The sequence below is a fragment of the Ochotona curzoniae genome, unplaced genomic scaffold (genome assembly GCF_017591425.1).
Source record: "Ochotona curzoniae isolate NIBS_2020 unplaced genomic scaffold, NIBS_Ocur_1.0 contig_4516, whole genome shotgun sequence".
NCBI classification, from domain to species: Eukaryota; Metazoa; Chordata; class Mammalia; order Lagomorpha; family Ochotonidae; genus Ochotona; species Ochotona curzoniae.
Genome location: NW_024466313.1, coordinates 3,975,778 through 3,996,236, shown reverse-complemented (window position 1 = coordinate 3,996,236; position 20,459 = coordinate 3,975,778). Strand labels below are relative to the sequence as shown.

Sequence of the window (20,459 nt, the reverse complement as noted above, 5' to 3'; positions counted from 1 at the left end):
GCACGCCCATGCTGAGGAGCAGGCCTGGTCCAAAAAGCACCGGTGCCCAAGGCCACCTCCCTAACCTCATGGCCACCAGGCTCCTCAGGAAACGCAGCCTGGGTGTGGGACCTGAGCCAGGCACCAGAAGAGCTGCAGGGCCGCAGCAAGTGGGGGCACCCTCTGCCCTGCCCAGCAGACAGGCTCTGCCCTGGGAGCCCCATGTCCAGCCAGGGAGTATGCCCACGGTCTCAAACCCATATTCTCTTCCAGCAATGGAGGTGTTCCTGGGCCCTGCCCCTTCAAGGCAGGCAGTGAGTGAGCACGCAGGACAGCACGGCTCTGGATATTCTGTTCTTTAGAAAAGGCACGCCGTAGCCCCGGGACCCCATGGACCCCCGCCCGGGCAGGCCCGCTGGGAGTGGACACGTGGGGGAGCACACTGTGCAGTGCAGACCCTGCCCAGCAACTGCTGAAATGTCCTCTGTGTCCACTTCCTGGTGGCTGTCCCTGCACAAAGGACCCGAGGGAGGCCCAGGCTCAGGCCCCAGGCGTCACGAGCGGTGGGCGTGGGCCAGTCCCACCGAGGTGGCCCTCAGAACAGGACGCGGCTTGGCAGCCGAGGACAATGACGGCAGCCACGGTGCTGACCTCTGCCCTGGGGCAGCTCCAGGAGAGGCTGAGCACGGACCCACGAGGACTCTGGGTGGCTGGGACGCCTGCCTGCCTGTGGGCTGGGGACAGTCCGGGCAGCCCACGGCCACACCCATCTCTTCACTGCAGTCGTGGGCTCAGCGCCAACAGCCTCACCAGTGGTTTCTGCTGACGCGGCAGGAACTGTGTCCCAGACGACCAGGCTTCCATGGTGAATGCAGATCGGTCCTGCCACAGGCAGCAGAGGACGGGCTGGAGCAGCCAGGCCGCGCGGTGTGTGCCCGGGTGCACGCGCCCATCAGTCCTCCAGGACCTCTACGTGTCTGTGCGCGCAGTGTTCCCGGGACGTGCGCTTGTGAGCACACGTGTGAGCGTGCGCTTCCTCTCCAGGCGTGGGCAGGTGCGTGCGTCCTGCAGAGCCCCACCACACTGGCCACACAGGTCACAGCTGGCCACTGTTCTCCACATGCATCTGCTGGACCAGCTGCCGCCCGATGGCAAGCAGGGGGCTGGCTCTGTAGGCTGGGCTGGCCAGCAGCTCCCGGAACCGGCTCTGTTCTTCGTCGCTACAAGAGTGGGGAACAGTGTCAGGAAGGGCAGGACGACCAGCCCTTAGCTGAGGGGCCGGGACAGGGCTCCAGCAACGCCAGCTCCCAGCCAGCTCCCAGCCAGCCCCAGGGACGATCCATCACGGCAGTGGACAGCAGAGGCCTGGGGCTCAGTGCGCTCACCCCGTGGAGGCTGGGAGGATGCAGGGAATGTCATAAAGCCGGGAGCTGGGAGGAGGAAGGCGGCCCGTGTGCCTGCAGACCGCGGCCTTACATAACCCCCTCCCCACCCCAGCAAGACTGAAATAGACCCACACAGGCTGTGAGTGGGAGGCTGCCAACAGGGGCGACTCGCGGCAGGCCAGGTGCCACGGGGTAGCTGGTGCTGCTCGACCCACGGCCGGCACGGGCCCACAGCCCAGCCACGATGCAGTTCATGAGCCCCGGGGTGGCCGGAACTCGCCAAGTGCCCATGTGTAAGTGGCAGCATGGTAGTCAGGTCAGTGGAGCCTGGAGGCCAAGGAAGGAACAGCATCAGCTGGGGCTGCATGCTCAGGTCACGCACAGGCAGGACGGCCACCCCGTCCCTGCAGTGCACCAAGCAGAGCGCCACCCCTGGCTCTGGGACGCAAAGCCCAGACGCGGGCTGAGCAAAGGCCCAAAGCTGGAAGACAACGCCGACTCGGCCTCAAGGAGCCCGGTGAGGAAATGGGTGATAAAATGCCAACAAGGGGGGCTGGTGCTGTGGCACAGCATGCTAACCCTCCACCTGCAGAACTGCTGCCAGTTCAGGTCCTTTCCAGCTCCCCGCCTGTGGCCTGGGAAAGCAGCAGAGGACAGTCCAGACAGATCCTGGGGACCTGCACCCGCGTGGGAGACCCTGAAGAAGCTCCTGGCTCCTGATCACTCAGCTCCGGCTGTCGCAGCAATTTGGCAAGTGAACCAACAGGTGGAAGATCTAGCCTCTCTGTCTCCCTCTCTCTTTTAGGTAAAAATAAATCAATCTTAAACAATAGTAAAATCCAGTAGGCGCAGATGCCCTGCAGAAGAGCCGACCACGCCGGTTAGCGCAGCCAGCAGAGCCGGGAAGCACAGCTGTCGCCTGTGACACGGGCATCCCCGCAGGTGCAGGTCCGAGCCCTGGCTGCTCCATTTCCAATCAGCTCCCTGCTTATGGCCAGGAGCCTCTTCCAGGTCTCGTGGCTCGCGGCACCGGGGCGCCTCTGCCCTGCTGTGGCAGCCATGTGTGGTGTGACTGCAGACAGAAGACTTACTATCTCTTGCAAAATAAATAAATGAATAAAAAAACAAGCATTTGGAGGCAAGCAGTGATCCTCTCGGTAACCCATGTGGAAAACTTGCCCTAGGTGCAGAAGCTAAACTACTGGGCCTGCCTGGGGTACAGGGTGGCTGAAGGCAGCCGCACAGGGGAGCGTGACGTCACATCGCGGGCAGGACGTAGGCAGTGTGACATCACACGGTGGGCAGGACACAGCAGTGTGACATCACATGACGGGCAGGGTTTGGGCAGTGTGACATCACACGTTGTATAGGACTTGAGCAGTATGACATCACACAGTGGACAGGGTTTAGGCAGTGACATCACACAGTGGGCAGGACATAGCAGTGTGACATCACATGATGGGCAGTGTGACGTCACACTGCGGGCAGGTGCGGTACCCGGGGGAGGAGGGGTGACTGTACTCACAGCAGCTGCTGCCTCTGGGCCGCACTCATCCGGCTGAGCTCAGCTGGCCGGGGCTTCCTGCTCTGTCTGCTGTGGACACACACAGGCCTGTCAGCAGACACACCCCTGTCCACACCACACAAGTCCCACACTGCTCGGCTGACAACCCTCTTCAGAGCTGCCCACGCTGCCTGGGCCCCATGTGACTTGGACAGCCGCGTCCAGACCAGCTCTCCACTGCCAAGGCACACCCCTGTCCAGACGAGCTCACACGCCCCACCTCTATTTTAACAGACAGGTCCCGTCCATGCTGCCTCCTGCTGTGGTGACAGCTGAGCCAGGAGCCAGTGCAGGGCTGTTTGGCAGGACAGGCTGTGCCCTGCCTCCAGCCATCATGCCACATCACGGTGGCCCCCTAATCGTGGTCACTGCTCCCTGCTTCCCAGACTCCCCCGCACAGCACCGGGCCTGCCCACAGATACGTCGGAGAGCCCGTCTGCTCAGCACACGGGGAGCTCTGGCTCCACAGGTCAGCCCGACAGGCTGTCTACTGTGGCAGGGCCCAGGCCAGGTAGCCTACCCGCAGGCCTGGGCAGTGAGACAGCCCGTGGCGAGGAGGGTCAGAAAGTGCAGCAAACTACCCCGGCCTCGGGCCACCCGGCCTCGGCTCCCAGCACCCCGGCCTCGGCCTCGGCCCACCCGGCCTCGGCTCCCAGCACCCCGGCCTCGGGCCCACCCGGCCTCGGCTCCCAGCACCCCGGCCCCGGCCTCGGGCCACCCGGCCTCGGCTCCCAGCACCCCGGCCTCGGGCCCACCCGGCCTCGGCTCCCAGCACCCCGGCCCCGGCCTCGGCCCACCTGGCCTCGGCTCCCAGCACCCCGGCCTCGGGCCCACCCGGCCTCGGCTCCCAGCACCCCGGCCTCGGCCTCGGCCCACCTGGCCTCGGCTCCCAGCACCCCGGCCTCGGGCCACCCGGCCTCGGCTCCCAGCACCCCGGCCTCGGGCCCACCCGGCCTCGGCTCCCAGCACCCCGGCCTCGGCCTCGGCCCACCTGGCCTCGGCTCCCAGCACCCCGGCCTCGGGCCCACCCTGCCTCGGCTCCCAGTGCCCCGGCCTCGGGCCCACCCGGCCACACTCCCTCAGCAGTCAGCCCCGAGGTGACGTGGGTCCCACACCACACAGGGCTGGTCCCCAGAAACAGAGGAGGGGCAACACGATGGCCTCCCAGAGGCCACAGCCCGTCAGCGGGCCGACTGCTACGGGTCCGGGCGTCAGCGGGCCGACTGCTACGGGGCAGGTCTGGGCGGGCGGCACCGAGACACTCTGAGAGCAGTGCCCGGCTGGCCGCAGCTTTGCCCCACGTCCTCGAGGCCATCACACCCTGACGAGGATTCCGCATGGGATGGGTCAGGTTGGGGCAGAGTGAGGAGCCCGGACGGCTGCACACCTGTGACTACGGCGTGGGAAAGGGAGTGGGAGCCATCGGGCAGAGCGCCCCGTGGCCAGCGACAGGATGGAGGAGGCTGGCTCCCAGCCCGGAGTGTGAGATGGATACCCACGGGGCCACAGGCACGAATCAACGATTGACACACAAGTGAGGGACGAACAACACCCACGGGGCCACAGGCGCGAACAGACTGACAGACACGGGGACTAGCGGCTTCTGTGGATGCCACGTGGCATTGCCCTCCGCCACCAGTGGGGACTGCGTGTGGTTCCTTCTCCCCCAGACAGCACTGTAGGGGGAACCCACAGAGCCACCCAGTGGGGCGGGGAGGGAGTCGGGGTTAGCAGCCCAGGGCCCCAGAGGTCACCCTGGAAATGGCCGCTGGGCCGGGGCTTCCTCCCACCTCCCCCCAGGGGACACAGCAGACACACTCCTGCCACGCGGCGAGCAGCTGCCAGCTGCCCGGCCACTGGGGACAGGGGAGCTGCACACCGGCCCCAGCCTAGGGGACCCTGGGGCACGTAAGGGTCCCAGGGGATCCCAGGCAAGGGGTGTGTTGGGGAGCTGCCCACTGCAGCGCCGTTCCCAGCCATGGCACTCGGCGCAGCAAGGAGGGAGGTATGTGGCTCCTGCAGGAGGGAGCGCCGATTCCCGTGGGAACATCCCAGCAGCCAGGGAGGCAGCGCCCAGCCCTGCACGTCCCTCCTCGAGCCAGACAATTCCGTTCACGCAGCCTCTCCCGTCATTTTTCAGACGAGAAAACTTAAATGGAGAAAAGACCCCTGACCGGGGCACATTTTTGCTCGGGAACCAGGAATGGAATCTGCAGGGCTGGCTCGTCAGCATCCGGCCACGCAGCCGCCGGGGCCTTCTGCCTGGGCGACCCTGCCCACAACCCCTGCTTTCTCCACGGGATTCAGTACAAGACTTGGTGTAAGGCAAAACGGGAGGTGGCATAAACAGCTGCCAAAGGCCCAGCAACTGGGAGGGCAGCGAGCAGCAAGTCTGTCCCTCTCCCTGCGGGGCCAGGTGCCCCTGCACAGGCTGGCTTCGGTACCTCAGTGGGTACAGGTGCCAGGCCCCCCTCACATGGCTCACCAGCCCAGTGGGGAGGCAAGCACACTGCAGCCACAGGGTGCAGGAGCGTGGGGGGCGCCTGGGGGCACGGGGTGCGTGGGGCACCTGGGGGGTCTCTCAGGGCAGGGGTAGCCACGGGAGCTGTCAGAGCCTGCCCTACCCAAGGAGGAGCAGGTGGGGAGGGCGTGTGTACAACAGGACTGGCCCCTCAGGGCAGCGGGCCAAGTGCTGCTAACACCTGCTGACCGCAGGGTAGCTCCAAGGGCACAAAGACCTGCGTCCGGCACGGCTGAGGCACGGGCCCCATCTCCCCCACCTCCTCCCCACCCATGCACGTGGCCTGGGGACAGCCCGTCCCGGGCACTTACCCTCTGGCCCGTGGCCGGCTGCCGGCTTGCAGCTCCTGCAGCGTGGGCAAGGCGTCCCTCAGCGGGTGCAGGTCCCCCACCACCACAGTGGCCCGGCGCTTCCGCTCCTCACGGCGCTTCTGCTCGGCCAGCTTGATTGCTTCAATTTCTGTGGCAGGCATGGGGTTGGAGACAGAAGCGGGCTTCAGTCAGACGCCGGGCCCCGGACCGAGCCTCGGGGACAAAGTGGGTCCCCACCTGGGGAGGGGGTGGCAGCGTGGGGCACGGTGGGTGTTCAACCCAGGAGTTCTGATGCTGTCCTCCACAGCACGGTTCACACTGCCGACAGGGGCCCAGGGAAGGCCATCCGTCCTCCAGGGAGGCAGCGGGCACTGCCGGTCCCAGCCCTCACTGCTGGACTGTGTGACACAGGCACATCCAAACCGCAAGACCCAGGGCAGACACTGCCCCAGGGCTCCGAAGACAAGCCAGGCCAATCCCACTGGGCAAGCCGCTGAGGAGCCAGGAGGCGCACCCCGAGTCAGGCCTGAGGAGCCGGGAGGAGCACCCCGAGTCAGGCCCGAGGAGCCGGGAGACGCACCCCGAGTCAGGCCCGAGGAGCGGGGAGACGCACCCCGAGTCAGGCCCGAGGAGCGGGGAGACGCACCCCGAGTCAGGCCCGAGGAGCGGGGAGACGCACCCCGAGTCAGGCTTGAGGAGCCGGGAGGCGCACCCCGAGTCAGGCCTGAGGAGCGGGGAGGCGCACCCCGAGTCAGGCCCGAGGAGCGGGGAGGCGCACCCCGAGTCAGGCCCGAGGAGCGGGGAGGCGCACCCCGAGTCAGGCCCGAGGAGCCAGGAGGCGCACCCCGAGTCAGGCCTGAGGAGCTGGGAGGTGCACCCCGAGTCAGGCCTGAGGAGCCGGGAGGCGCACCCCGAGTCAGGCCTGAGGAGCCGGGAGGAGCACCCCGAGTCAGGCCTGAGGAGCCAGGGAGATGCACCCCGAGTCAGGCCTGAGGAGCCGGGAGGTGCACCCCGAGTCAGGCCTGAGGAGCCTGGAGGTGCACCCTGAGTCAGGCCCGGGACCTACACAGAAGGGCCTCTTCCTACCAAGATTTATCAAGTGACAGTGCTGGGGCCCCAGGCCGGCAGGTGGAGGCATAAAAGCCAAAGGACCAGAAAATGGCAGCCCAGAGGGCCCAGCAGGTGACCCATGACGGCCCAGGACACCCACACTACAGAGGGTTTGGAATCAAGGCTGCAGCTGAGCAGTCACCACGGAGGGATACAGCAGGTGACCCATGGTGGCCCAGGACACCCACACCAGACAGGCCCTGGGGTCCAGGCCACAGCCGAGCAGTCACCATGGAGGGATCCAGAAAATTCATGACCCGCTCACTATAGAAATGACAATGAAGCCAGAGGGCAGTCCTTCAAGCAAGTCCAGAGGAGACGTCAGGCATGTGTGACGTCAGACAAGGACACAGCGCCAGCGGCCTGGCGGCCCCACGAGTGGCAGGCCCAGCCACTCGGGCTGCGGCTGCTGCTTTCCCAGGTGCACTGCAGGGAGCAGGGCTGGAAGTGGAGCAGTGGGCACTCATAAGGGATGCCAGCATTCAGGTGGCGCTTAAAGCACTGTGTCACACTGCCAGCCCAACAGCAGTCTGAACAGCAACTTCTTAGTTTTAAAGACTAAATGTGTAATGACAATTTGAAAAAAGTCTCACAGGAACAGCAAATACCTTACAAGAACAAGCTTCCTGGGGATGAAGTGGATTCTGGGTGGCACAGGTGGGCACACGCAGTGGGAGCTGGCACTGCGGCCGAGGGAGCAAGGCTGCAGCCTGCGACGGCCACTTCCCACCCGACTCTGCTAACGCGTCAGGGAAAACAGCTCCAGACGGTCCAAGTGCCTGGGCCCCACTCGTACTGGCTCAGGACCAGCCCTGACTCTGCGCCCACTGGGGAGTGAACCAGCAGACGGAAGACCTCTCTGGCTCTCCCCTCTAATTCTGCCTGGAAGGAGCCTTCCCCAGGCTTCGGCGCTGCACGTGAGGGGAGTCAGGCTGATGTGCAGCGGCCACCTTCAGCTTCCTCAGCAAGCAGAAAGCGGTCAGCCAAAGCAGGTGGCTGGGGAGGCCTCCAGGAGAGGGAGGCCGGGTCACAGCACAGGTGCTTGTCGGGAACGCTCCACACACAGAAAAAAGACCCTTCTGGAAACTGACAGAGCCTACAAGAACAGAACCAGGATTGACGCAGCACTTCAACAAGGTCTAGGGGCCCACCCAGGTCAGGGTTGGCACATGGCAGGGCAGCGAGGTCACCACCCAGCATGCCCATCTCCCATCCAAGGTCAGGGTGGGCACGTGGCAGGGCAGCGAGGTCACCACCCAGCATGCCCATCTCCCATCCAAGGTCAGGGTGGGCACGTGGCAGGGCAGCGAGGTCACCGCCCAGCACGCCCATCTCCCACACTGCAGTGCTGGCTCAGGCTGAGCTCTGCTCCCCGCCCAGCTTCCTGCAGAGGCACTCCTGGGGGGAAGCTGGTAACGCCTCAAGCACTGGGGCACTTGCCCTACCCGGAATGCCTGGCAGAGCTCCTGGCACCTGGCCCAGCCTGCTGCTCCTGCTCTGCTCGCAGCTGAACACGAGGAAACGACACAGCAGCCTCAGCACTAATTCTGACCACAAACGGTAATCCAGCATGATAAACGCCGGGACGACCAGGTTTTTAGGAGAGAAATTCGTTTAGCAAAATGCTTTTATGATTCAGGACTAGACAACAGGATACACAAGCAATTAAAAATTTCTCAAAATTCCACTCCCAAGACCTCGGCTATGGCAGTGGGGAAAGGCTGTGCGTGGCTGGTCAGCCTGGCTGCCCCGCTGCCCCGCCAGGCCCAGCCATCACGGCCTCGGGGGGAGCCAGCAGGCAGACATCCTTCGCTCCTGTCACACTGCCTTTCAAAGAAACAATCAACCTTCAACGAAACGAAGAGGTGCTTGCTGTTTTGCAGGGCTTTCCCTGTTCTCCAAAAATGAGGACAATGAAGAGCAAGGTCACAGTTCAGGAGAAAATGTTTCCGACACACATACCTGACCGAGAAGCGGTCTCCAGGGCGCAACATTCAAAGAGCGACCCTGTGAAAGTGAAGCCAGCCAAGGGCCCATGCCACGCTGGGACGCCCAGACAGCACAGCTGGGAACCGCGTGCGGCTGTGGCAGCCGGTTCTCACACCCCGCTGGCAGCAGCACAGACGGGCAAGCACTTCAGAAAGTGTCTGGCGTCCTTCTAAAACTAAACACGCACCTGCCCTCTGACCCCGCGTTCCATTCCCAAGTGCTCACCGCGGAGACGCCAGGACACATCCCAGGCAGGCATTTCACAGCGGCTAAACATGGACAGAGCCCACAGGCCGCTCAGGGGGACACGCAGCCTGCGTGCATTGCAGAAGCATGACGTGGGCCTGTTCCCTCCACAGCACGGGTCCTCGGCACAGGGCCAGCCCAGGTGCCCACGTCAGGCTTGCGTCACACTGCAGGTCAACTCAGCCTTGGAGAGGAGGCGCGAGACAGCAGCCGTGGAGCCTGGGTCCAGGGGAGTGCGCCTGCGCACGGTGACACTGGAACCACAAAAACGCACAGATGGGGGCAGACGGGGGCAGGCCGGGGCAGGCCGGGGCAGACGGCCCGGTCAGGAGCCGCACAGACCCCGGGTGCTCTCTGCAGCGTCCTCCCCCTTTCCCAGTCAGGTCCCGTGCTAAGTCTAAGGGAGACACACGCGACATAGCTACAGCTGCCACAGACCACCCCACAGCCTGCACCTGCTAAACCAAGCATACGCGGAGGCGTGCAGCTGCACTGGTAAGCCACTGAGCCCCCCCAAAAGCCCGAGAAAGGTAGGGACCAGGTCACAGAACAAAATCCGACAGCAGAGTTCTGGAATGAAAGGCCAAACTCTCCCATCCTCCTAAGCACCAGGGTGGGAGGTGGCAGCAGACACAGGGGTCCTGCAAAACTGGAGGAACCAGGTCATTTTCCAGAAAGCTGAGAGGCGGGAAGCAGCTGCAGGCGTTGGAGCCACGACCTGGCGTGCTGAGCCCTGAGCTCCAAAGAGCTCCCCGCCCCGCTCCAGGCACAGCCCAGACCTGAGGATGGGAGGGGAGCGGCGGACTGCCCTGACAACATGCCCTTGGGAGCACACACTCCTCAAAGCCACGGGAAACCAGTCACGTCTGACCCCGAGGGGGCGGGAAGCAGGAATCTGCAGAGTCCCCGTGAGAACCAACACGGGAGGGTCTCAAAGCCTCCAGAGAGGAGACCGTGGCAGGCGTGCCCAGGACACAGCTCTATGCAGCTCACACAGGCGGGCTGCGTTGACGCTGCCATCAGCCGCGTGCCTCCGTGGTCCCTTGTCCTGGCAGCTCACGTCTGCACGCCCCAGCTCGCGGGCACACTCACTCTGCAGCCAGCGCTGGCGCCGCAGCTTCAGCCTCTCCTTCTTGGGCAGGATGGTCTTGACCTCGGCACCTGCGGGCAGAGAGCGCTGGGTGAGGACAGGTGCAGACCATGCCAGCAGCTACGTCGCCTTGCCCACCCGACACAGGCATCCCATATACTTCAATGCCTCCATGGTCACGGTCTGCCCACTGTCCATCGGAAGGCCTCCCGTGCTGCTGAGGAGGTGGTCACGACTCACCCCCAAACCTCACAGGGGTAGCCAGAGGAGACAGCAACCCTGTGACAGGGCTGGCCTGGCCTCCTGCGATGCACACAAGCAGGCGCCAGCACGGCAGCCCACGGGAGCCCCTCTGGTCGGGTGCCCTCCTGCGGGGGCTAAGGCCTACCCTGTGCACAGTGCCTACACGGGCTGTATGGTCCACGCTGAGGCCCTGGGGCAGGCAACTGCAGGGAGGGACAGGCACCTGAGGTCTCCCGCCATGGGGAGCTGGGGGCAGAGGCCGCGACCACCACGGCAGCTCAGTCTTAGGTGCCCAGGTGGACAGAGCATCGCCTGGGCAACCCCTATCCCTGAGCTCTCTCTGGCACAGGGAAGCTGCCGGCCTTGGTGAGCCCAGATTTTCTGCAGTGGCCTCTTGTTCCACAGTGCCACTCTAAGGCTCCTGGGCCACACCCCAGGGACCTCACAGTAAAGGTCCCTTTAAGGACTTTTCCCCGGACATAGAGCACACACGGCACTGTGGCCGTGCCTACAACTTTCCAGGATGCCCAGAAACATTCGCACTGCAGATCCTGCATGCCAGGGCCCCAGGGCAGGCCTCGCCCAAAGACCCACCTGCCCACGTGCAGACCTGGACGCCAGGACCACCAGCTGCATCCTCCACGGTGACCTCAGTGAGCCTGTTCCATGCTAACAGGACACTCCAAGTGTTGGCAGAAATGACCAGACACAGGCCCAGCTGGCCATCCTGCACTGGCCAGCCGGGTGCCAGCTGGCACCTCAGGCAGCTCCGTGATGGCCTGTGAGGACAGCCACTGCTCAAACAGACTGGAGCCAGCCAGGGGACACAGGCCGTGAGGATGAGGACGGGGAGGACAAATGGCAGCAGGACCAGGGCCTTTTCACACAGAGACCTAGAGTGTCCAGTCCCGGGGTGGACAACAGTGAGGTCCCCATGCACTGCGGGAGCAGCTGCACAGACCCAGAGACCACTGGCGTCAGTGCTGCAGATCCTCGCTCCCTGGGGAGTGACCCTCAGGCTCCCTGCTGCTGGCCTGGCATGGGGGGGAGGGGAGCAGAGCTGCACCAGGAGCAGGTGTGTGCACATGGGCATGTCCACATGTGGGCACACACTGCTGCCAGCCAGTCTGCCTCCAGTGTGCCCCAGCAGAGGGCATGACGTCATGGCAAGTGCCGTAATCTCCCCAGGGGCATTCATGTGAAAGACCCGTCCTGGCTGGCACCTGAGGACTGAGGCTCCGGCCACAGGAAGCAGCTCCATCAGAACAGCCTGCTCAGCATCCCCAGAGGAGGCAGACACCCCGAGCCCACCATCCCCGGGCCGGCCCTGCCCTGGCTCCCGACAGGACCGGGAGGGGCTGCAATCCCTCACAGACACACCCGGGGTGAGCCAACAAGGAGCCCAGGAGGGTAACCAGGGGGCCGGGCACTGTCTTCAGGCTGGCCACATACTGACGAGCAGGACACAGCTTTCTCTGGCAACCGTGGAGCTTATCGCCTGCAACTTTGGAATTCTCTCAAGACAAAGGCCCCAAGGCCAACCACGCAGACCCCGGGTCAACCTGGACCGCACTGGAATGAAGACAACGCGGGGGGCCTGCCCAGCCCGGCCCCAGGGGGCTCTACAGCGCCCATCGCCATGGCATCAGGGAAACAGGAAGCAAACAGGCCATTCCCGTCAGAGCAGAGGGTCTGGAATGCCTGGAACTGCTGGCAGCAGGCCCTGCGAACCACGGAGGGCTGCCCTCGCCGGGACCCGCTGTCGCCTCTCCCGGGTTTACCACGGCCACTGACGGACCAGGTGCAGGGCAGGAGCTTCGAGACGGCCTGTGTCCTGCTGGCCCTGGCCCCTGCCCCGCAAGCACAGAGAGGCACTGAGGCCCAGCACTGCATGGCCCCAGGCAGGTGCCCCTCCCCCGAGCAGGGCCTGCAGCCCAGCAGGCAGAGGGCTCCCTCGGGGGGCAGTGTCCAGGCCCTGTCCAGACCACAGCTCAACACGCTCGCCCCACACCCCTGGGGACTCTGGGAGACAAGGGACAAGCATTTCTGATGAGTAACGACGTGACAGCAGCGACGGTCATGCTCTGTCAGCGACCGCAGCCCAGGGTGGGTGACGGAAGGCCAGGGAACTCACAACCCTGCCAGCAGTTGCGCAAGGAGAGCAGGATGGCCCAGGACCTACGGTGAAGCCCAGCCTACCCACAGCCCGAGGGCCACGACCCTACACCCCACCCTCCTAGCGCCCAGCTCAGCCTCTGCTAGGACGCCTCAATGGCGCCCCCTTCCGGCCTGAGCAGTCGCCCAGCGCTCACAGCACAAGGACAAGAGCAAGTCCTCCAGGCTGAACCCCAAGAGCCCCAGGCACAAGAGGGGCAAGCCACAGGAAGGCATCCCCTAGCTCTTCCCGCACACGGCCTGCAGCCCACCAGAAGGCCCTGGCCAGGATGGCAGCAACTGCCCAGGACTGCTGAGCCAGGTCAGGGCACGAGGCTGCCACAGCTCACTGCCCTGCACTGGGACACAGGACAGGGACAATGCACGGAATGTCATGACTGGCTCATCCTCATGCCAGCACCCCGGCAGACCCTCAGCCCACTTTCTGCAGGTGGCCCCTTGAGCCAACTCATTCAAGCAGGAATGAGAGCAGAACCAAGACAGAAGCGCCACGGACATGAGGCGCTTTCCGCTGGCTGGACGCTAGCAGCCTCTGCCAGTGACAAAGCCACATCCGTCCCACAGCCCGGAAGGGGCAAGCAGGGCCAGCACGTGCTGCCACCACACGCTCCCACAGGGCACCCGGCGCATGACAACACCTAGTGACACGAGAGGCGCCCTCACACCTGTGCAGGGCAGGGCATGTTGGCACAGGCAGTCTCCACATGTGGCTTTCACACACTCTGCCCACCTTGCCAACTGTGGGGTGGCAGGGGATTCTCAGCCCCTGCGGGGGAGCTGGTACAAGTGCAATGGAGGGAGCTGGATCCCCCAGCCTCTGCCATCATCTGCTCACCCCCCTCAGCTTGCACCCCTTTAAAGGAAAACCCCAAACACGCTTAGCAGCAGAGCAGCCAACCCTCACCCAGAGCCCAGAGGGAGCTGAGACACCCACTACTCGCACAGCGACTGGTCCCCCATGCACCCACGCACGCACCCCAGGCGCCGGCCAGCACAGCTCAGGCGCCAAGCCCGCAGGCCCTTGGCACATCGCAAACCTATGGTCGCAGAGCTGGGCATGAGGGGAGGGGCCTGAACCCCGGTGCCCCACCCTGCTGCCATCCTCTGCCATCCCACTCCATCTCCTGCTGAGCAGGTGCAGGGCAGGGCACAGTGTCCGCTCTGCACCACACGCGGACGAGGCAGATGGCGCCCAGCGGCTACTGAGGACCCTCAGCCTTAGAGGCCAGTGAAAGCCAGAGCCCCCACAGTGCTGCCCTGGGACGGCCTCACCCCCAGGGCAGCAGGCAGGGCCCTACCACAAGGCAGAGCCCGGCACAGAGAGCCCGGCGAGCTGCACACACAGGAAACACAGTCCCACGCTGACCTCAGCAGGCCTGGCAGCGCCCTCACTCCTGGTGAGCAGACATGCCAGGAGCAGACCAGAACCCACTTTGGGCTGCCCGTCTCGCTCTCATGCTGAGGGCGAGCATGGACACACAGGGCAGAGAAACCACTGCATGGCAAGTCCGCTGAAGCCCGCAGGCTGCCCCTGCTCTGAGCACCGAGACGCCTCGGCACCTTGCTGTGGCCCAGGCAGCACCTCTGAGCAGCACCACATGGGCCTGCACCCTTCCCGCCCGCCACCACGTCCCCTGCTGAGGCACAGGACAAGCAGACGGCCTTTGCAGGACACTGCCCGCCAGCTCCACAAACAGCACAACGATGCAGTGAGCCTTACACAGCTGCAGCCGCTGCGTCCACAGCGCTGGGGCAGAAACAGCAGCCACACGGTCAGCCCACGTCTCCTGCCAGGCTTCCCCGGCGGGAGGGCATCCAAAGCAAGAGACACAGATGTGCCCGGGCAAGGACAGATTCCAGGAAGAACCACACAGCCCAAGAGTCCACCTGGCCCAGAGCCTCACTGGGGACAGCAGAGCAGAGCACGGCACACAGGCCTGCCCCAGCACAGGGCAGAAGCCCAGAGCCGATCCCCAGTGACTGGGCAGAAAGTTCCAGAAAACAATCCCAGAAGCAGGTCCAATATCACACCTGGAACAGCAGCTCTAAGGAAAGTGAAGTAGAGACACAAGCCCCATGGGGGACGGTGGGCACGGGGACCTCAGCCAGGGCCCCATGGGGGACGGTGGGCACGGGGACCTCAGCCAGGGCCCCACGGGGGACGGTGGGCACATGAGCATATGCAAGCCCCACACTGGGGCATGACCTCAGGGTCAGCATGCAGCACCCAGAACCATGTGTGTCCAGGGACACTCCTAGACTAACAGTGGCAAGCGCTCTTGGGACAGCTGCTTCTGACAGAACAGGAAGTGTCCACAAAACGAGGCCAGTGGACAATGTGTCTGTGGTCAGCAGACAGAACACCCACCCAGTGTCACCTGTGCAGCCAGGGCTGAGGCTTTACCTGCCTCTTCCAGAGCAGCAGCAGGACGAGGGGACGTCCAGCTGGCCCAGAGGCGGTCCAGGCTGGGGACTCTGCCTGCACCCAGGGCATCCCTAACCTCCACGAGCCACGAGAATGTGGCCACGGCTCAGCAGAGCAGCGGGCAGCTCGCACCTCTTCTGTACCCCCCGCCCCGCCCACCCTTTCGAGACCCTGCGTCCAGCAGTGACTTCCATCCGATGATGGCCAAGCTCCCGTGCTGTCTGGAGCACGTTGGGGTCACCACATGAGCTCCATTCAGGGATGCATTCGCCCTTGTCACTCATGTAGGTCCAAGACCACCCTTCTCCACTGCAGGATATGCTGCGATGGGGCATTCGCTGGAGAAGCCACACACAGACACAGCTGTGCAAGGGCTCCACTCCCGGCCTGCTCAGCAGAGGCGCCCACCCCCTGCAGCAGACATAGCCGTGCAAGGGGCTCCACTCCCGGCCTGCTCAGCAGAGGCGCCCACCCCCTGCAGCAGACACAGCCATGCAAGGGGCTCCACTCCCGGCCTGCTCAGCAGAGGCGCCCACCCCCTGCAGCACAAGGCCGTCAGCTGTACCAGGAGATCCGCACAGCCCCTGGGCGTATGGACACAGTGGGCACACACCCCGTGGTCTCTGCCATGCCTGACTTCCCCACTGTGGACAGGGGTCTCTAGGGTTAACTCTTAGAAGCATCTAAAGGCAGCCCCCTGCCTTCCACCCCAAATCTGTGTGCAGTGCACACAGTGGCCGAGTCTCCCTCCTGCAAGATAGCCCAGCCTGGCTCGGTCCAGCCTGTGGCACATGAGAATGCAGTTCTGCTGCCCTCTGCCGGGAGGCCCAGGAATAGTCAGGGTCACGGGTGGGGCTCTGTCCCCTAGCCCAGCCTGGCCACACACCCAAGCAAAGTGTCAATGGCAGCAGTGCCGGCCTCACGTTCTTCGCTCCTTCTCACAGGGACACAGGCCAGCCGCCAGGTGCTTGTCACAGGCTTATCTGCTGGGCCCAGAGCTGGAGGTCACACTGTCTTGTGCCACCCAAGGGGCACAGCCACCATCCAGTGGCCGTCTGCTGGGCCACAGCGCTCCACACTGGCTCTGGCACCAAGTACAGAGGAGAGCATGCTACAGGTGCTGCTCACCAACAGTGAGCCTGTCCCGTGTGGATCTACCCCCACAGCAGGGTTCCGGGGTGAAGGGGCAGCCTTTAGGAACAAGGAGCGGGGCTGCAGTGAGGTGAATGGGGCAGGAAGGAGGACAAGGCGTCACAGAGGCAGACAGTGAGAGCAGAGATAAACAGCTGCTGTCCAGACCGGCTGAGCCCCAAGGCCCTGCGCGCGCACACACACACACACACACACACACACACACACTCTCCACGGCAGTGTGCGGGGAGCCCAAGACGGCTGAGTCCCAAGGCCCTGCGCACACACACACACACACACACTCCACTGCAGAGTGCGGGGAGCCCAGGCCGGCTGAGCCCCAAGGCCCTGCACACGTGCACACACACACACACACACACACACACACACACACACACACACACTCCACTGCAGAGTGTGGGGAGCCCAGGCCAGCTGAGCCCCAAGGCCCTGCACACACACACACACACACACACACACACACACACACACACACTCCACTGCAGAGTGTGGGGAGCCCAGGCCAGCTGAGCCCCAAGGCCCTGCACACACACACACACACACTCCATGGCAGTGTGAGAGGGTGGTTTGCGTGCACCCCGGGGCAGTGTGAGAGGGTGGTGGGCGTCCACCCCAGGGCTGCGTGTGTGAAGGTGGTGGGCGTGCACCCCGGGGCTGCGTGTGTGAGGGTGGTTTGCGTGCACCCCGGGGCTGCGTGTGTGAGGGTGGTGGGCGTGCACCCCGGGGCAGTGTGTGTGAGGGTGGTGGGCGTGCACCCCAAGGCAGTGTGAGAGGGTGGTTTGCGTGCACCCTGGGGGCAGTGTGTGTGAGGGTGGTGGGCGTGCACCCCAGGCTTCGTGTGAGAGGGTGGTGGGTGTGCACCCCAAGGCAGTGTGAGAGGGTGGTTTGCGTGCACCCCGGGGCAGTGTGAGAGGGTGGTGGGCGTCCACCCCAGGGCTGCGTGTGTGAAGGTGGTGGGCGTGCACCCCGGGGGCAGTGTGTGTGAGGGTGGTGGGCGTGCACCCCGGGCTACGTGTGTGAGGGTGGTGGGCGTGCACCCCAGAGCAGTGTGTGTGAGGGTGGTGGGCGTGCACCCCGGGGCAGTGTGAGAGGGTGGTGGGCGTGCACCCTGGGGGCAGTGTGAGAGGGTGGTTTGCGTGCACCCCGGGGGCTGCGTGTGTGAGGGTGGTGGGCGTGCACCCCAGGCTGTGTGAGAGGGTGGTGGGTGTGCACCCCAAGGCAGTGTGTGTGAAGGTGGTGGGCGTGCACCCCGGGGCAGTGTGTGTGAAGGTGGTGGGCGTGCACCCCGGGGCAGTGTGTGTGAAGGTGGTGGGTGTGCACCCCGGGGCAGTGTGTGTGAAGGTGGTGGGTGTGCACCCCAGAGCAGTGTGTGTGAGGGTGGTGGGCGTGCACCCTGGGGCAGTGTGAGAGGGTGGTGGGCGTGCACCCCGGGGCAGTGTGAGAGGGTGTTGGGTGTGCACCCCGGGGCAGTGTGCGTGAAGGTGGTGGGCGTGCACCCTGGGGCAGTGTGAGAGGTTGGTGGGCGTGCACCCCGGGGCAGTGTGTGTGAAGGTGGTGGGCGTGCACCCCGGGGCAGTGTGTGTGAAGGTGGTGGGTGTGCACCCCAGAGCAGTGTGTGTGAGGGTGGTGGGCGTGCACCCTGGGGCAGTGTGAGAGGGTGGTGGGCGTGCACCCCGGGGCAGTGTGAGAGGGTGGTGGGCGTGCACCCCAAGGCAGTGTGAGAGGGTGGTGGGTGTGCACCCCGGGGCAGTGTGCGTGAAGGTGGTGGGCGTGCACCCCGGGGCAGTGTGTGTGAAGGTGGTGGGTGTGCACCCCGGGGCAGTGTGTGTGAAGGTGGTGGGTGTGCACCCCGGGGCAGTGTGTGTGAAGGTGGTGGGTGTGCACCCCGGGGCAGTGTGTGTGAAGGTGGTGGGCGTGCACCCCGGGGCAGTGTGAGAGGGTGGTGGGCGTGCACCCCGGGGCAGTGTGAGAGGGTGGTGGGCGTGCACCCCGGGGCAGTGTGAGAGGGTGGTGGGCGTGCACCCCGGGGCAGTGTGAGAGGGTGGTGGGTGTGCACCCCGGGGCAGTGTGAGAGGGTGGTGGGTGTGCACCCCGGGGCAGTGTGCGTGAAGGTGGTGGGTGTGCACCCCGGGGCAGTGTATGTGAAGGTGGTGGGCGTGCACCCCGGGGCAGTGTGAGAGGGTGGTGGGCGTGCACCCCGGGGCTGCATGTGTGAGGGTGGTGGGCGTGCACCCCAGGAGTGGCTGCTCCCTATCCAACCTGGGTGGACATGGAAGCCCGGGTGTCGGGGTATACACTGTGCCTGGTGGTTAAGGTGCCAGCAGGACCCCAGGACTCCATAATGGAGGGCTGGCGCCCAGGCCCAGTCAGCTCCCAATCCAGCGTCCTGCTGTGTGCACCTCAAGGAGCTCCCAGGACGGCTCCCATGGCTAGGCCCCATCACCCGGGGAAACCTCCCCCGAGCCCCCAGCTCCCACGCCCTGCTCGGGCTGTGGCAGGTCTGTGGGCCGTGAACACGTGGGCAGGGACTCTGTCTCAAAAATAAGGAAAAAAAGACATTGGCTGAGTCAGATACCAAGCCCAACCTAGAACAACCAGCTAGTTCCCTATCACCCACGCGAGGGAGAGGACGGGCAGTGCTGTGTGTGTCCTGGAGAACAGCCAGAGCCCCACGTGCTCACGGAGGCCCAAGGAGGGTACCCCTACAAACTGACCCTCAGAAATGGAACTCTGATGGGATGCTACGAAGCTGGCAACTGCACGTCACTGCACACTAGTGTGCAGGGCGCCGGTTCTAATCCCAGCAGCTCCACTTCCCAGCCAACTCCCTGCTTGTGGCCTGGGAAAGCAGTCGAGGACGGCCCACAGCCTTGGGACCCTGCACCCGTGTGGGAGACCCGGAAGAGGCTCCTGGCTTTGGATCGGGGCAGCTCTGACCACTGCAGTCACTTGGGGAGTGAATCAGCGGACAGATCTTTCTGTGACCCGGCCTCTCAAGTTAGGCTGCCCTGCACCCCGAGCCCCTGGCCTCACCTCTCCGCACGGACACCACACTCCTCTGGTCCATCTCCAGGCTCTGCACCAGCACGCTGGGCTCTATCCTGGTCTTGGCGAAGATGTCGGTGTGGACAAACGCCCAGTCCTGAGTGAGGTGAGAGCAGGCCCTGTGATGCCAGCTCTGCAGGTTCGAAGCCAGCGTCCCTCCCAGGGCCACACCAGTAGCCTCTGTCCTGCCTCAGGTCGCCAGGTGGGCTACCCCACGCTGGCTATCCCCAACCCCTGCTGACCCCCCACCCAGCCCGGCTGACCCCTTTGCCCCCAACCCCAGCTGTCCAATCACCCACCCCGGCCGACCCCCCCCACCCCGGCTGACCCCCCCCACCCCGGCCGGCCTCCCCCACCCCGCTGTCCCCCCACCACCCCGGCCGACCCTCCCCCACCCCGGCCGACCCTCCCCCACCCCGGCCGACCCCGGGGCCCCTCGGCGCCTCCAGCCACGCGGGGAGACCCCGCCGCCCTCGGCCGCTCACCTTGCCCCCGGCTCCGCCCGCCGACACCGGCGGGAGCGCCGTCTCCGGGGCGGGGGGCGCAGGCCCGGCCGCCTCCCCCGCGGGCCGCACGGCCGCCTGGTGCACGCGGGCGCGGAGCCCCCGGACCTTCCCCATCGCCGGCCGCTCCGAGGAAGTGCTGCCGGAAGTCGGTCCCGCGCTCGGGGCCCGGCGGAAACCGGGGCCCGGCGGAAACCGGAGCCGCCGGGCCCGCGTTCCGCCGGAAGCACCGGAAGCTACCCCAGGGCGCCGTGGAATCCTGGGGCGACGGACACGCTAGGGGCCTCCTGCGCGGCTCGTTGTCCGCCGTCACGCACGGCCCTCAGGGACACACGAAAGGCCCACTCACTGTCCATGGTCACCCACGGCCCTCAGGGACACGCGGGAGGCCTCGCTACCCGGCTCACTGTCCATGGTCACCCACGGCCTTCAGGGACACGCGGGAGGCCTCGCTACCCGGCTCACTGTCCATGGTCACCCACGGCCCTCGGGGACACGCGGGAGGTCTCGCTACCCGGCTCAGCTGAGCTCCTGGTGTAGGGATGGCAGAGCGTCCATGGCTCACCCACGGCCCACAGCCAGAGGCCAAATGACTGGTGTGGACACCTGTGACCCCAGGACCATATCTGCTGGAACTTAGCTGACCTCAGTACAGCCAGACAGGACGACAGGCAGCAGCAGGCCTTGGGTCTGCGTGGGCCTGGAGCTGCCCATGGTTGGC

The 20,459-nt window shown here is 65.2% G+C and overlaps 1 protein-coding gene across 3 annotated transcripts; it reads right to left on the bottom strand.

Annotated features, from left to right (window-relative positions):
• Positions 1-320: 320 nt before the first annotated feature.
• Positions 321-19,864, bottom strand: FAM207A (family with sequence similarity 207 member A). 3 transcript variants are annotated; one of them, XM_040986750.1, is made up of 6 exons: positions 19,721-19,864; positions 19,224-19,332; positions 10,198-10,266; positions 5,761-5,908; positions 2,890-2,958; positions 321-1,199 (listed from the first exon to the last, which is right to left on the bottom strand). In XM_040986750.1, exons 1-6 carry the CDS (start codon positions 19,853-19,855, stop codon positions 1,076-1,078), a joined length of 654 nt encoding a protein of 217 aa, XP_040842684.1. In that variant the 5' UTR covers positions 19,856-19,864; the 3' UTR covers positions 321-1,075. The 3 variants fall into 3 exon arrangements, with proteins under 3 accessions (XP_040842684.1, XP_040842685.1, XP_040842686.1); XM_040986751.1 differs by having other exon boundaries at positions 2,890-2,955; XM_040986752.1 differs by lacking the exon at positions 2,890-2,958.
• Between the last annotated feature and the right edge of the window lie 595 nt (positions 19,865-20,459).

Excerpts from the sequence above, each read along its gene's own strand:
- FAM207A (XM_040986750.1), bottom strand. The coding sequence starts at position 19,855 with ATGGGGAAGGTCCGGGGGCTCCGCGCCCGCGTGCACCAGGCGGCCGTG. Across the intron at positions 5,909-10,197 it reads GCGCCAGCGCTGGCTGCAGA|AAATTGAAGCAATCAAGCTG; the intron begins GTGAGTGTGCCC and ends TGCCTGCCACAG. Across the intron at positions 1,200-2,889 it reads GCCCAGAGGCAGCAGCTGCT|CGACGAAGAACAGAGCCGGT; the intron begins GTGAGTACAGTC and ends CCACTCTTGTAG.